This window comes from Leuresthes tenuis, unplaced genomic scaffold, assembly GCF_036924035.1.
Source record: "Leuresthes tenuis unplaced genomic scaffold, fLeuTen1.0.hap1 SCAF_11, whole genome shotgun sequence".
Lineage (NCBI taxonomy): Eukaryota > Metazoa > Chordata > Actinopteri > Atheriniformes > Atherinopsidae > Leuresthes > Leuresthes tenuis.
This window is the reverse complement of record NW_027325365.1, coordinates 24,376,378-24,393,439: the sequence shown is the minus strand read 5'-3', so window position 1 is coordinate 24,393,439 and position 17,062 is coordinate 24,376,378. Positions and strand designations below refer to the sequence as shown.

The following is a 17,062-nucleotide window of genomic DNA, read 5'->3' as shown; positions in this document are numbered from 1 at the left end:
GGTTTTTTGCTTGGTTCATCCTTTGAGTTAGGTGCTTTTTTTCATGTTTGAATGATTCATAGGTCAGTATCAGGAATTAAACACTTGAACACATTCCTCTGAAAATGGTCAGGTACAAGAACTGGACTGAAAATGAGTGGAAAAAGAAGTCAATTTCCAAAAAAACTTTGAAAGATGCTCAGAAAGCGTAGAGAACTACCGTTCAAGACCACTTTAAAAGATTAGAGGAAAGTCTGGCTACTTCGAAGCAAAATCTAAAGAAATGAGCAGTAGCTAAAGGCTTTTATTGTCACAGATGATGGTGCGAGGAAGGGAGGACCCGGATGCAGACTTCTCAAAAATCAAAAGGTTTATTCCCAAGGCAAAAAGGCAAAAACAGAAAGTCGGATTATCAAAATTCTTAAACTGTGGCAGGAAATAACAAAACAAAACAAGACTATGAATAAACTGTGGCTATGGTGACAAAACCTTACTTTAACAAATGTGACTGTGGCATGAGTAACTAAATAACTAAAACTAAATACTATGGGGAGGTAATTCATGATGAGGTGCAGCTGTGGAACAGAAAACAGGTGATTTGAGTGAACTAAGTGACGGGGGAAAAAACATGACCTGGAAACCAAGAAACCTGAAAACACAAGAACCTGAAAACATAATAACCTGAAAACAAGATTAATCAAAACATAAAACATGACATTTATAAAGAAATATTAGTTGTTTCCACTGTGACTCCTTAAACGTGTCTATACATATCCCAGCAGAGGCTCTTGGTGGAGAAATGCTGATAGGATAGAATTAGAGAATACTAGGTGTGTTACCAAAAACAGTCATCGGTGTGCTGTTTGCAATTCTTGTTTGTTTTTTGTTGATATGTTGCCAAAAGATACAGTATTTTGCCAGAAGTACTCATTCACCCATCGAAATAATTTAATTCAGGTGTTCCAATCACTTCCATGCCCACAGGTGTATAAATTCAAGCACCTAGACATGCAGACTGCTTTTACAAACATTAGTGAAAGAATGGGTCGCTCTCAGGATCTCAGTGAATTTCAGCATGGTACGGTGATAGGATGCCACCTGTGCAACAAGTCCACTCATGAAATTGGCAACAACAGCTACTCGGCCACGTAAAATGACAGAGCGGGGTCAGCGGATGCTGAGGTGCATAGTGTCCAGAGGTTGCCAACTTTCTGCAGAGTCAATCGCTACAGACCTCCAAACTTCATGTGGCCTGCAGATTAATTCAAGAACAGTGCATAGAGAGCTTCATGGAATGGGTTTCCATGGCCGAGCAGCTGCATCCAAGCCATACATCACCAAGTGCAATGCAAAGCGCCAGATTCAGCGGTGTAAAGCACGCCGCCAGTGGACTCTGGAGCAGTGGAGACGTGTTCTCTGGAGTGACGAATCACGCCTCTCCATCTGACAATCTGATGAGGAGTCTGAGTTTGGTGGTTGCCAGGAGTACTTGTCTGACTGCATTGTGCCAAGTATGAAGTTTGGTGGAGGGGGGATTATGGTGTGGGGTTGTTTTTCAGGAGCTGGGCTTGGCCCCTTAGTTCCAGTGAAAGGAACTGTGAATGTTTCAGAATACCAAGAGATTTTGGACAATTTCATGCTCCCACCTTTGTGGAAACAGTTTTGGGATGGCCCCTTCCTGTTCCAACATGACTGTGCACCAGTGCACAAAGGAAGGTCCATAAAGACATAGATGAGCGAGTTTGGTGAGGAAGAACTTGACTGGCCTGCACAGAGTCCTGACCTCAGCTCAATAGAACACCTTTGAAATGAATTAGAGACTGCGAGCCAGGCCTTCTGTCCAACATCAGTGTCTGACCTCACAAATGCGCTTCTTTAAGAATGGTCATTTTCATCATTCCCATAAACACACTCCTAAACCTTGTGGAAAGCTTGCCCAGAAGAGTTGAAGCTGTTATATCTAGTATGTAACATTCAGGTAAAAAGACACAACTTAACAGAAAATGGCATATCCACCTAAAAGGTCTAAAATGCTGATATTAACTTGACGTGCAAGGAGCTGCTAAACTATTGATTCTAGTCCACTCCCAAAGGGACAATGATGAATAAAAACAAAGTAAAGATACTAATTTAGCAGAGCAAAGACAGCAGGGTCGAGATATTTTGTATCTATTAGTCCTGCATTTTGGCAGGATGTACCTCCGCCCTGACGGAAGCAGCAGAAACTCAAGAGCCAAAGGGTGGCTCTGATCCATCAGGATCGAACGGGCCTTGCAAAGTACTCTGGTTTGATACAGGGCAGAGAGATCGTTTAGGTTAATTCCTGCAGTTTTCCCACACTGTTTTACAATCCCCAGCAATCTGTTTTTATTTTTAAGAGAAAAAACTGATTGCAGGGGATTGTAAAACAGTGTGGGGAAAATTGCAAGGATTAACCTAATTGACCGTTAATACTGTCACATCTTGGAATATATACAACACTGACAAGTCCCACTGCCGTCACTGAACAAGAAAAGCGTTACATTCCCTTCTCTTTTGAGGTGCAGCTAAAAATGCTATAGAAGCAGCGGGACAATAGAATCTTCTATGCGACCATCACCAAAAACAAAACAAGGAAAATGAACCTGCAACTAGTCTCCAAATGAATTCAAATCGAAAGACTGATTTTCTTATAAAGCCGTTTTCATCTGAAAAACAAACTAATTCTTCTTATTTTGAATTTTATGTTAGTCTTAGATAGATTTGACTTGTTTTAAACCATTACACAAACTTTTCTCGAGATCATGTTTGAAAGTAACATTTTTCATTCATTCATTTATCTAACTTGCAGGCTTTTCACATGAAATGTTTGAAATAGGTGTTGAACTGTGATGGAGATTACTTTACCAGCCCATTTGTCGTTTCTTTGCCATTTCCTGTAACTTTTATTCACCTTTAACAGTTTTCTGCAAGGGACAGAGTAAACAGAAGAGATGGGAGGGGCTTTTTTATGGGGCAGCAGTGACTAACAATTACCAAACATGTTGAGTGATGTTGACAAGCGTCCTGTTTAAAAGCTTCCTAATGGAATATCCACCATTGACAAATATAGACTCTATACATACAGTTATTGGCACGTCATTTGATGCTTTTCTTCTAGGGCACAAGCTCTTTCTCAAGGAAGTCAACGTGTTTGTTTCATACACTCACCACAAACCACGATATAGCGAGACACGAGGTGCACAGTACCGGAACTTCCTCTGCCTGACTCACTGCTGTTCTAGACATTTGGCTCTGAAATCATCATTTGCCTCTCAACAATGCTGGAGAGCTCTGTTTCCAAACGGTAAGCTTCGACTTTCCTCTAAAGACACAGTGAGGTTGAAGCTCAGGGCAGTAATTGAAAGTGAAACCTTTCATAGCAGATCTAATCTAAATGGATCAAACAGACTAATTACAGTAGAGACTGCACTCCATAATGCAATCAGGATGTTTATCTGGATTTTAGACAGCAAAAGGCAAGTATCATTTTTGAATTTCTAAAGCTCAATGCAAGTGTAATCGTATATATCGGCAGGTTTGTTTCTCACTGCGATCTAAACCTGTAGTCTAATTGTACTTGGTGATCTTGTTTGAGCCGTCTCACAACACAGCGTGTCTCTGCTTGTCCTTGTTTCAAAAGGGAAATGTGCTGCTTTTGAATGAAAAGCACACATAGATACCACATGCCTCTGCCAAACCTGCTCAAACTTTTTCCATCTCCATGGGGATTTTTCTCACCAAACGGTAGGGAACTTGGAAATATCCGTCACAATTTGCCCTCTGATTTGCTGTTTTTAGTGCTTCTGTCTACGAATTACTGACAGAAGGTGATGAAGATTGTTTCTTTTATTCTGGTGCAAACATTTCGTCTTTTCGGAGCAAGGCACTGGTTGTTTATTTTTCTGTGGTTGAGTTACTGCAGGTTTTGATCAGTGTGGAACAGGCAGTTACACCCAAGAGATAAGTTAATGACTGGTACTTTTGGAACTTGGAATAGTGACAACTGAAAACCTTACTGCTGCACACGGGAAGGAGTGTAAACCTCTCAATTTCTATCTTGAATCTTGTCTTTACAGCGTTCCCATGTCTCACCACAAACTCAAGCAAACCTTAAAATGATCAAAAACAAAAAATGAGGAACTTTTTCATTCACTTTTACAGACATTATAGTATTACTAGTTACAGTATTTATGTAAATGACAGCAAATGACTTACAGTGATGTAAAGAATGTATAAATATAAAACAGTAGTTTAGCCAAGTATTGTCTCTTGTATTTGGTATAGTTTTCAAGTATATTCCACTCCATATTGGTGTGTACAGTGGAACATTTTCCTCTACAATTATCTTGTGCTTGCAGTAATATGCTCGCCTTGAGGTTGTGGTGGCTCCTGATGGATGCACATCCTAATGGACACTTAACATTGGCAGCAGAGCATAACTGAAATGGATGCAGCTGATGTTCGGATAAAAGGCATTAAAGATGTTTCCTCTTTGTCTCTGCAGTGAAAAGACTCGGTGGACAAAAGCTAGACGCTGTTTATTAATTTCTATGCTGCTTCTCATGATGGGGACTCTCTTGAATTTGAGGTCATGGCCTTTACACTCATGGATAAAAAGCTTGACTGTGCGACTGTACGACAATAAGACCACTCAAGTCGAAAGTGTAAGTATATTTACTGGCTTCTGATAATAATCTTGAACAGCAGCTATGATATTGATCGGCACTTTTTTCTTTTCCCCTTTCATCTGATTTGATTTGGATCTGTAAGGTTCAGACATGAGATCCACATGTTCTGTATTGTATCTGTTCCTGCAGTTGCTGTCATCAAATTGGGTTTCAGTACAGAAGTATTTTTTATCATTTATTTGTAAGACTGGCCATGAAGGGGGCATATTATGATAAAAGATAACTTTTGTTGTGACTGGGTGCATGTTTTTTTATTTCTGAAGTTGCAACAAAGTGAAAAACTCAACTCTTTCATTGATCTGCAGACGAGTTCTATGTCACATTCCTGCTCAGCAGAATTAGAAATTGGCAGCTTTTCTAAACAAACAATTTTCAATTTACGTTCCACTATGTAAACACCGATGTGAGTCGTATTTCCCTTTTGATGCTTGTAGGTGTGGAACTTTACTGTTATGAGTCAAATTCAACGGGATAAAACAATTTACTTATGTCCCTATGAAATGGAGGACTTGTTGGTTTCACCCTTACAAAAACAAGTTCTTCAAGTTAGCCCCAAAATCAAAATACAGGGGAATGGATGAACTGTGAAGGCCGGGATTCATGGTCATACTTTTGTCTTACTTGTGTTGTACCAACAGCTGACCCTTACGCCTCTCTGCAATGCAGTGCTTTAACAACCCCATGTGCCATATCTAAGCTTGACCTGTGACAAGGTTTTGCCTAAAGCAAGGTGGGATCTAAAAAGCATTAAAGTAAATGTTTGGCCACAGTTTGCAGCGAAAAAAAAAAAGCATGAAGAACTCTGAAAGTCAGATTTGATTTTCTGCACACTGCTGTCATTTCTATGATTAGTTGGTCAAGAAGAGAAGTTCAGATATTTTGGAAATGTGAAACTGCTGACTTTTTGAGAAGAGACCTGAAAACGGCTTACAGTGCTGCTTGATTGGATCATGTGGTGGAATTGAACATGACCCTAGTTGTCTAGTCTGACCCCAAAGTGCAGACTTTAGTCTGCAATGAAATCCCCCCCAAATGTGTGAATAAGTCAAACACACCACTAGCTGCCTCCCATTGTTGTGTAAAAAAGCCTAATCATTGAGGTGTGTCCCTGCCAGCACCCCACCCCCCCACACAGGATATTCTGCATGCCAGCAACTCTGATGTGCCCTTCTGTAAGAATCACTGGACATAAAAGGCACATAACCAAAATATTTGCCATTTTACCACTATACCATTTGTAACAAAAACCATACTGGCATAAGACCAATTGTGTTACCTGAGAAATAGCCTCTTTCACGTGGGTTTGATTATAGCTGATGTGCCCTTTTGTAAGACTCAATGGGCATCATACAATTTAGATTTGACGAAGGAAGGGAGGGGAAGGAAGTGTCGTAAAAGGTGTGAATGTTGTGGGAAAGAAACAACCATAAATAGGGAATGCCAGACTTCACAATGTCACAACCAAGGCAACCAAGAAGGATCAGAGCTCAGGAGGCTTTAGCAATTCTACAGCATGTCGGACTGTGAATCTGATGGTGGAGATGTGGACCTCGCATTTCAGAATGAAAACCGTCAAGTGATGAGGATGCGACTGCTGTTGCACCAGTAAATTCTCCCCAAAGACGCACCAGGAGACGGGTGGTCAAGTATGTGATTGAGTAGGACAGTTCAGACACAGAGGCCACGTCAGATGTGGAGGATGACACGACTCATGTCAACCGCCCTTGTAATAAAGAACAAAAAGTTGCAGATGTGGGCATAACATCTGGATCCACAGAGAAGGCCAAAGATGGCACTGTGTGGTTCCGCCACAAAGTTGGAGATTTTTCTGCTCATGAAATGCCACAGACAGCATTCGATGGATCTGGAGAACCAACAGAGTTTGCAAAACGCAAAATCACAAGTTGCCTTTAAAGCTTCCTGTGTTTTTTGGATATCAGCATGTTGTTGACCATCAGAGACTGCACAGTCCAGGAGGGCCATTGAACAAATCCCAGCTGGCAGTGGGGTTACATGATGATATTAACTCAATTATAGCTATAGTTGGGTTATGCTCCTTATTTGAGCAAGGGTAATTATCCTTGGATATGTGGCGGTGAATAAATAATTGCCCATGTGTTTTACAACATGGCTGTCACAACTGCACAAAGCATGTCATACCCCGGTGCAATAGGGGGCGCTGTATTCATTTTAACTATCGCTAACGGAGCCAATTCCTTCACCATCAACAACAACAACAACAAACTGAGGTATTAGAAAAAAATGGCGAACGAAGAGCAAGATGTAGCTACATTCCTCTACATTTAGTTTGTGATGAGCTGGTTATGGCACAAACGCGATGCACAACGGCGCATTCTCCTTCATGCTGTTTATTTCAACAACAACAATAATAATCAGTCTCCTTTGACTTGAGGGTGACGATCCCGGGAAAAAATCTCGAGTATGCGCAGAACGCTCAATCCAATTCACCACATGCTTCTGCCATCTACATGCACGTTTAGTGTATGTTTGGATTGAGTTATCTTGGGGTCTTAATTTGATCGCAAGTAACCCGATCCGATCCAATTTTTTGTCAGATTAAGGTGTCGACATGAACTGAATAACTCAGTTTTATTGTAATTTAGCCATTAATCCGATCCAATGGCACTCATGTAACCCCACTGAGTGTCTTCGAGCTGATGGTGTTCTTCGCAAATCCTATTTCGAAGTCCTGCCAAGGGCTACATAGGTGCCATGCGACTCATGTGGGCCAATTGATTCGGCAACCCAGATATCAAAGCCATAATGCCCCGTTTCATAATAATCCCCCTTTCTTGAAATAAAGATGTCCCTTTCCATCGACAACATGGACAGCCGCAAGAAGTGCATATAAACGGACATATTTGTAGCAATTTCAGACATCTGGCAGCAATTTGTTCAGAATTGTGTGTCGTCCTACAGTCCAGGGCAACATGTTACCGTGGATGAGCAGTTATTTCCTTCAAAGGTTTGTTGTCCCTTTCTGCAGTTAATTGCATCCAAGCCTGAAGAGTTTGGAATCAAACCAGTTTTGGATTGCAGCAGATCTGGACACAAAATACTTGTGTAATGCCATCCCTTACTTGGGAAAAAATCCCACTCGTCCGACGGGAGAGAGGCTGTCAGAGAATGTTGTTTTGAAATTGATGGAACCATTTATGGACTAGGGAAGGACTGTGACTATGGACAATTTCTTCACCTCTCTGTCTTTGGCTAACAGGCTTCTTCATTCTGCTTGGCACCATCAGCAAAAATCATTGGGAGCTACCAGCAACTGCAAAGGAAACCTTGGGGCGCCAGTTGTACTCCACACAGGTGATCACATCTGAAAGTGCCTTGCTGACGGTGTTTGCAACAAAAAAAAAAAAGAAATCCGTTTGTCTTCTGAGCATCATGCATCAGAAAGTGGAAATTGTGGACACCCAAAAACAAAAACCAAACAATGTTGTTGATTAAAACCATTTCAAATGTGGCGTTGATATCATGGATCAGAAATTACACAACTACTCTGTGCGTGCAGGAACACGGAGATGGCCCATGTGTTTTACAACATGGCTGTCACAACTGCACACGTCTTGTACAAAGCATGTACAGTATCCAAAGAAAGTTGCCAATTGTTCATGCTGGAGCTTGAACATGCTGGAACAGGCTTTTGCATGAAAAAGCAAAAGGGGAAGAACACAAACAGCAGCGTCATGAGATGAGAGTTTCTCAGAAGAAAAAGACACAGTGCCAGATGTGCAATACTCTGCAATAATATCAGAAGCACCGAACTTTGTGTACGCTGCCGCAGATACACCTGTGGCAAATGTAGGAAAGACTCACCATGGGACTGTGGAAACTGCTAGATGGGGCAACTGTATGCTACATTTCTGTGTTTTGTATAGCCTTCATATGTTCATTTATTTTCTTTCTGAAGTTATACCGTCTGTTTGTAGTTTTTCCAAGCTGAAACTGTGTTTTTTGGGGCACTAATTCCAGTCCTCTGTCCTCTGACATTGTGAGCTTGGGCTGAGAGGAATACACAGTTTTTGCATCAGGGAGGGGGCATGCAGCAGAAGTGAAAATCTGCTAGTGATAAACTGAGAAACTGAAAATATTTCTCAAAAATGAGCTGGGAGGATATAGAATGGGGAAGTGTGTAATTTTTTTTTCAGGTCTAACACTTTTTTTAAAGTTGATAGAGGGGAAAGTATGGTGTCATTTGAGTGTGCAACTGTTACTCAGTTAAGAATTCTGAAACATATTAAAGATAGTATCTTGACTTTCTAAAAGCGTTGCTTCTTTTACTATAAATATGCAACAGGAAACTAAAACCCAACAATCTTTTCCAGTTACAGACTTCATCAACTTTAGAATACTTTGTGGAATATCCACACAAATACGATTTCATTTTGGATGAACCAAAGCGATGTCAGCAGGAAAGACCATTCTTGGTTCTTATGGTCCCAGTCACACCGCACAACAGAGAGGCCCGTGATATAATCCGCCGAACGTGGGGAACTCAAACCACTGTTCTGGGCCAAACTGTCCGCCACTTCTTCCTGCTGGGACTGTCTAATGAAGGAGACGGGACAAAGCACCCTGAGCCAGAGGTGAGGTCATGCCCTTCTAATGTTACTGTGCTGTTTCTCTCACCATAGCTGTGCAGCTTCTCAATCATTCAGGTGTAAGAAAGAAGACAAACTATGCCTCTAGAGTGAAAACTACGCACTGTGGCAGGGATTTTAAATGTCACTGTTTGTTGTCCATCTGAAGGCATTTATCCTTTGCTGAAGGAAAGAAAAACAAAAATCGTGGTGCCTGAAATTAAAAATATCCCCATTTCTCACAACGTCAATGACTGAGAGTGAACTCCAAATAACAGTGACAATGGTATGTGACTGAAAACTGCGGATCGTGTTAAACTTCTTTGAAAGAATGAATGACTCACAAATCTTATAAACCAATGTTTCTTACACAAGAACAAAGAAACACTGAATGTTGAAGGTGAGACAATTTACTATCTCATGACAAATATTAATTCATCTTTAATGTGATAGCAGCAACACGTCTCAGAAGTTAAGGACAGGGTGTACAAAAGTCTGGAAAAGTAAGGGGTACAAAAAAGAAGCAGCTGGAGGAACATGTTGCAACTACTTAGGTTAGTTGGCATCAGGTCAACAATATCATTGGGTTTAAAAAGAGCACCACAGAGAGGAAGAGTCCTTCAAAAGTAAAGATGGGCAGTGGTCCAGAGATCTGCAGAAATGTTGCATCTTCCAAATTGTGGAGCATTTTCAAAATAATGCTCCATAATGTAAAATTGTGAAGACTTTTAATATTTCATCACATGCAGAACATAATATCATCAAAAGATTCTGAGGATCTGATATTGAGGTGCCATCCTCAAATGCAGGTTAAAGCTCTATCATGCAAAGAAGAAGCCATATGATTCAGAATCGCCATGGATTCCTCTGGGCTAAAGTTAACTCAAAATAAACTGAGACAAAGTGGTTATGTGGTTAGATGAATTCAAATTTGAAATTATTTTTGGAAATCGTGGGTGCAGAGTCTAAAGAGGCCAAGGATTGTCCTGCTTCTTGTCAACACTCAGCTCAATAGTCTGATGGTATGGAGTGTATTAGTACCTATGGAACTGGCAGCTCGTACTACTGGAAAAGCTAAGTCAAAAAATAAAGGTATAAACTGGTGTAAGAACAACTATTCAAATTCTACCAGCACCTCAAAGCCAGCGAGCCCAGCTCCTACCACTACAAAGTCCTGCAATGCAAGAGGAGAGCAAAGAAAGAAGTCCCCTCAGCCAGCTGGTTCACCGGCTCAGCTCCAACAGCACAGAGCATTGAGACCACCCTCACACAATCCGGCCTCACAAAATTATAACTAAAGAAAAAAACAATTACATCAACTATTGGACATCTGCAACCAAAATCCAAAGCAAACTCCAATGCTATTTGGCCCTAAACAGACAATACTCCATGACAGATTATCTGAGCTCTGTAAGCGACCCCAGACTGAGGAAAACGTTGACTATGTACAGACTCAGCAACCACAGCCTGGCCTTAGAGAGAGGCCGACACAGACAGACATGTCTGCCCAGAGAGGAGCGGCTGTGTCAGCTCTGTCCACACTGTCTTTCAAAAATGAAAGATAAACAACAAGATTTTGATACACTTTCTGATCAGGAGAAAATTAAACATCTGCTTGGAGAACGCAGCGTCAGTGTCATAGAGGCGGCAAAATATGTCAGGACATGTCACAGCCTGAGAGAGACACAAAAACACAGTCTCCTAATAACACTCTGCCTGTTTGGTGTAGAATGTGCATGGTATAAAATAGTTCATGTATTTCTATCTACCTATTTAAAATTAAATCTATCTAATATAAATAACATGTAATTGCATTCATATTTTATGTAACATTGTATCATAATTGAATTGTATGTTTAAGTATATGTTTCAGCTTTCTGCAACAATGGTTACCATTCATGCAAATAAAGCAAATTTCAATTTCAATTTCAATTTGAACATGTGCCCCCAGCCACATGTATATTTCAGGAAGGCAATGCTACACCATATACTGGATTCATTGTGACAGCATTACTTTGTAGTAGAAGAGACCTTTCAACTGTTTTTCATGAAAGCTTATCATGAATTCATCTTAGTCACTAACTATGACTGCCATGCACTCTTCCTGTTACCACCAACTGACAAAGTTGGTGAATTGTGTGTGTGGTGAAGCTGTGATGAGAGCACACAGTCATCTGTCTTCAGTTATCTTAAACTGTCTCTGCCCCTGCTGCCATCAACGAAAGCAGTGAAGATTTGCTTAAACTCCCTTACAGCCACATAACCATGTAGTAGCCAATCGATATGTTTTCACAGCTGGGAAAAGTGATATTTAAAAGACATCTTGGGCATTTTACCTCATTATCCACCCACAATGTAGTGCACTTTAAATAATGGTGTGCATTTTTTTGTTAAAAATCTGTGAAACTTTGAGAAACAGGGAACAGTGAGAGATATTTAATGTGTTTTTAAAAACGTATTTTAAATGTAGAAGGAAATGGGAACACATCAAGCTTTGTAAATCTTCCCTCACCCCACTGTGAATACAATTCAACTCTAGCTCATTCATTTCTATGGAGATTTTCTTCAACTATTCGAATTTCATCAAATGTAGGAAAATGTGTCTTCCCTCCACATTGTAACTCTCTGAGCCTCTCGAGAGAAGCCCACAAGAAAACACTTCCCTATCAGAGCAAGATTTTTCAGAAAAAAAACAACTAAATATGCCTAACGCAATGGGTGGTTTTAAGAATATTTTTTATTTTCTTTTACTTTTTAAAGGCACCACATACCCAAATGTCTGATGGATACCTGCTGGAAAGCCTTTAGTGCTCATGGTTGCTCACGGTTTTTTTCTCTGTGGCATTAATTTGAGACAGTTTTAGTGAGTTTTCAGTCTGAGCCAGAAAGAATGTTGCACCTAACCTCACCTGCCGACAGACATTTGACAATCGACAGGTTTCTTGTCTCTGCTCTACACAAACTGAGACACCAACCACCTTTTTGTGTGTAGATCACGAACACAATGTAATACTTTAGCGCTACTGAGCCATATCTTATGCTCTGGGGTTTTTGTAAACCTAACAGAAGTGTATAATGAGTTTAAACCTTGCAGACAATCATGGCTGTAAACAAATCAAAATGCTTTCAACTCTGTCCCGTCTTGCTTATTTCAGGTGTTACAAGAAAGCCAGAGACATCATGACATTCTCCAAAGTAACTTCTTGGACAGCTACAAGAATCTCACCATTAAAACAATGGTTATGTTGGAGTGGCTCAGTGCTCAGTGTTCCATCGCTACCTTTGCCATGAAGGTGGACTCGGACATATTCCTCAACGTACACAACCTTGTCGACATGCTCTTGAAGGCCCCCCACTATCTCTATATGACAGGCTTGATTGTAAGGGACGCCGAGGTTCTTCGAGACCATGACTCAAAGTGGTTCATGCCAGTCACCGTCTTCCCCGAGTCAACCTACCCGCCTTATGCCATGGGACTGGGCTACGTGTTCTCACTGGATTTACCCGCGAGGATACTGGAGGCATCCACGCACGTTAAAGCTGTTTATATTGAAGATGTGTACGTGGGCCTGTGCTTGAGACATTTGGGAATTGTGCTGACAGATCCTCCTCGTGATGGTTTGTTTGTGACTGGAGTGCCTTTCATAATAAGCAACTGTTACTGGACGTCTGTCATCACGACAATACTGGAAAACTCTGAGCAGCTTTTGAAAGTGTGGGAAACATATCAGACTCAAGTACAAGCCAAATGTTGAACACCTTTGCGTCACAAACTGCTGCTGCTTGATAACACTGCTCTGTTTGCCTCACGTGTAACTCCCTTAATGATGATCCCTGCGGTACGTTCTTGGTTTTTGGTACTGGAACAGAGATTGTGAGACAGATGTTAATTCTGTGGCAAATAGAAGTGTATTTTACAGCTGCATGCAAAGATTGCACAAAAAATACATGTTTACTTTTCGTCTTCTATCGTTCAGAAGACTCGTAGATTTTCTGTTGCTTTTATTTCATGTAACATGTTGCCAGCCAGACAGTCTGCCATACATTCCACAGTTGTGAATAACACCCAATAGGATGTGAGCAAGTTTACTGTCAGTAATCTGAAGTGAATCTGAAGTGCAATTAATTGATACAGAGTCGCACGTCAACTGAAATGTTTCTTTCTCTGATTTTTCCTTTGCAACCCTTAAAAAGCGAAGTTGTGGTGACATACTCAGCAATGGAAACTACTTGTATGAGCAAACGCAACAGTATTCTGTCAGCAGCAAAATGCAATGTGTCGTTTCAGCTCAGAAGACATGTCCCGACATGTCTGGACATTCCTTGTTAGATCGGCTGTATTTTTCTCTCTCCACTAATTGCTGGCCATGGCGCTTTGATCCGAACATTTTCACTATTCCTGTGACTGCTGTGAAATGTTGTTGTGACGATCGGTCACTAGATGTGTGAAATGACAGGAGTGCCATAAAAAAAGTGTGGAAATCAGAATCTGCGTTAACAACAGTGGAAACAAAAGAAACTAATGCAAAATGGATTTTTTAAAATCTATTTATATTATTTATCCTTATTTTGCACATTGCTTTTCGTTTTGTTGGTTTTCCTTTCGTTCTTCTGTTTTTGCCTTTCCAGTTTTGTCATTTCTCTGATACCATTTCTGAATTGCTTAGGTTTCTTTTCCGTTTCTGAATTGCTTTTGCTGCATTCACGTCTCTTAGAATTGAAAGTAGACTCACCAGATGCTGATTTTGACTCTGCAGCCTTTCATCTTACAGTCAGTGGACTGACATTCATTGTCCTTAGAAGGTTTTCATGATTAATGTTTTTTTTATCTTATCTGGATTCCACTGAGAAACATCTCAGAGGAAACTCAACTTTGTTAAAATGCAACTTGCGAGTTCTGTTACTCAGAAAGTACAAAATATACAGAATATTTGAAAATGTCTTTTTTGTGATAAAGTTAGCTGGTGATTTTCATCTCCACGAATGTTGGAGCAAGTCCGGAGTGCAATGTTGCTCTGACTTGAAGTCGCTAACAGAGTGAGCTTTCCTGCCTGAATGCACTTTTTGTGGGTGAAGAGAAAGAAGCAAAGGAAGGTTCTCCGTGTCATTACAAAAAAAAATAATAATAAAATGTATCTTGTATTTCAAGTCATGGGGGAAGCACTGTAGAGACTTACCTACTTGTGGATCTCAGTCTACTTTTACTAAAGAAGGGGCTGTGACACACCTCTGCGATAACGCTGAACAGAAATCCATCTATACAGTAGTGACGGGAATTTCGACTCTTTTTAGTGAGCCGGATCATTTGGCTCAGCTCACCAAGAGGAGTCGGCTCTTTCGGCTACCAAATGGCTCTCTATTTTACCTCTTATACTTTTTAGAATTCAGCCAAATTTAGCGCTGTTTTGACTTGTGATATGTATTTGAACACATTTATCACTTATATTTCAATAAATTGCGATAGCCAATTGCATTTACAGTTGTAAAATCCCTAACAGTTGTAACTCTCTAACTTGCTTGAAGTACCACTCTGCTACACAAAGCTGTCAAACTGTCAAAATGTATCCAAATACTTCTTCTTTTTCTGTTTTCACTCATCTTTGCACCACACTCCTCTCTCATCTTCACTCCTCCCTCTCCTCCTGTCACGTCTCAGCGAAAGGGAAAAGTAAAAAAAAAAAAAGAAAGAAAGATGGTTGCCGACTCAAGTCCGTCGACCATCGTTCACTTAAAAGCCGGCTCTCTAAACCGACTCGTTTGCGACTGACACATCACTACTGTACAGCATCATCCAGAGTAAAACTTTAAAGAGCATGAAATTAAATCAGCCAGTCTTTATTTGTATAGCACTTTCCATACAATCTGAAGCTGGCACAAATCCTGTTTTACAGGGTGCTAATGCAGAAGCCTGTGAAAAATTATTTGAAAAAAAAATTAAAATAAATATATATATATATATATATTAGAGGCAGTTGACTCATTTAAGCCGTGTGTAGGATGTTATGGTCTACTGTGAAACTCAGAAAATGTTATGTACAAGTTAAGGCCATAAATAAAATAAATATAAATTTGTCTCACATGCAAATTTCGTGTGATATAACTGGTGTGATAAGCGCGAGCTCTTCCTCCCAATGTAATGGGGACGGGCTGTGTAATACACACTGGTGTTTTCCTGGGAAGAAAGTTCGGCGTTGCAGCCAAATTGCTCAGTTGGCCACCAACGTAATAAGACTTCTTCCCTGACCGTGAGAGGAAAGGGCAGATGTGACGTGGCGTTGGCAAGCCTGTGTGCGCGCGAGTGAGAGTGACAAGAGAGGGTTGAGAGTCTCCACAGTATAATAGTTATCAATAGATGACAAATGTGTTAATGGGTCTCCAAGTTTGGCCGGGAAACACAGAATAAAGAAACCAGAAACTGTGTTACCAGCACTGTAACGGCGCCACTGTACGGTTGTTTGGTACCTATGGTCTCTCTGCCACAGTCACGTGTCAGTTATGTTTAAATTGGCACGCAAATCGAGGGAACAGCACCTTCTTGTGGCCAGTAATTGAATGATACTAAAACAAAAAGATTTGAGAAAAACGTTGAAACTATCTGCAGTTGCTAATTAACATTCAGTATCATTTAATGAAAACATAACTAACGAAATACAACAGCACACAAAATCCAAATCATGAAATCCGTGACTTTTGACTTTTGCTGACAATGTGACATGGTGCAATCATGCCCTTGTGTTAGTTTCATACTTACATGAACCAAATGTTCTCAGATAGAAAAAAGCACAGTGAGATATTAAGCCATGTAAGAACATGTTATTCTCACAGAAAATTACTTGCCAGTTCCTTTTGATCTTAATGGAGACATGATCTTCTTTCAGGACTTTGTGGCATTTATTCCCCTAATTTTATATACAGTAAATGTTATGGAAGACCTTAAGAGAACCATTCATGTAACAAAATCCACCAAAATGCCAGAGCTGAAGATGTTATTTTCAGATGAATTAGCTGAATTTATTTAGACTGATCAAAAACTATGGGAAACGTTAGGATACAGGTAATGCTGCACAGTGGGGGCCCACCAGATACTGAAAGCAACGTTCACATACTCCTACCACTTGTATGTGAAATTCTATATTGTTGTCTTCCATAGATAAATGACCCAGCACTAAACTTGGTTGCACTTGTTTAATTGGATTCTCTTTGTGTACTTTCAGGACATGTGTGTGAATCTGATAATGTTTCAAGTCATATTAACTTGGATATAAATGAAAATATTCACAAGAGTTCATATGAACTCATATGAGTTCATTTTCATATTTAAAGCATCACTGTAGTCTTATAATCAAACATGTAGGTTAAGTCAGGCTAAATGAGAGAACTGGCCATCATTCAGCACGTCCAAGTCCAGAACAAGTGAGTTAACGCGCAGTTCTGCATTTAGGCCGCAGCGGAGGAAAATCATTTTAACTACCTTGTGTCAGATTATCTTGTCAGCGTTTGCCAATGACACTGCTGCTTTATCTGTTCACTCTATATCAGGATTTATGATATATAGTGAAATGTTGGTTTTGTCTGTATTAGGGTGTGTTGTACGAATTTTGTGTGGTTTGTCCAACAACCAAAGAAGCCATTGCTAATGTGCTGATGGTAGGGATGAAAGACAACAAAAATTCCCTCCATGTCATGACTTTCAAATGTATTAAAATGTTTTTTTTTTTTTAAAAAGGGATAACGAACAATCTAAACTTCAGTGGTGAGCATCTTGCA

The 17,062-nt window shown here is 40.3% G+C and overlaps 1 protein-coding gene across 1 annotated transcript; it reads left to right on the top strand.

Moving 5' to 3' along the window:
* The first annotated feature begins 3,206 nt into the window (after positions 1 to 3,206).
* On the top strand, positions 3,207 to 13,406 carry LOC140318411 (beta-1,3-galactosyltransferase 1-like). Its single transcript, XM_072396222.1, has 5 exons — positions 3,207 to 3,304; positions 4,505 to 4,664; positions 9,041 to 9,301; positions 12,451 to 13,290; positions 13,322 to 13,406. The coding sequence occupies exons 1-4, from the start codon at positions 3,279 to 3,281 to the stop codon at positions 13,048 to 13,050; spliced, it is 1,047 nt and encodes a 348-aa protein (XP_072252323.1). The 5' UTR covers positions 3,207 to 3,278; the 3' UTR covers positions 13,051 to 13,290; positions 13,322 to 13,406.
* The last annotated feature ends 3,656 nt before the right edge of the window (positions 13,407 to 17,062 follow it).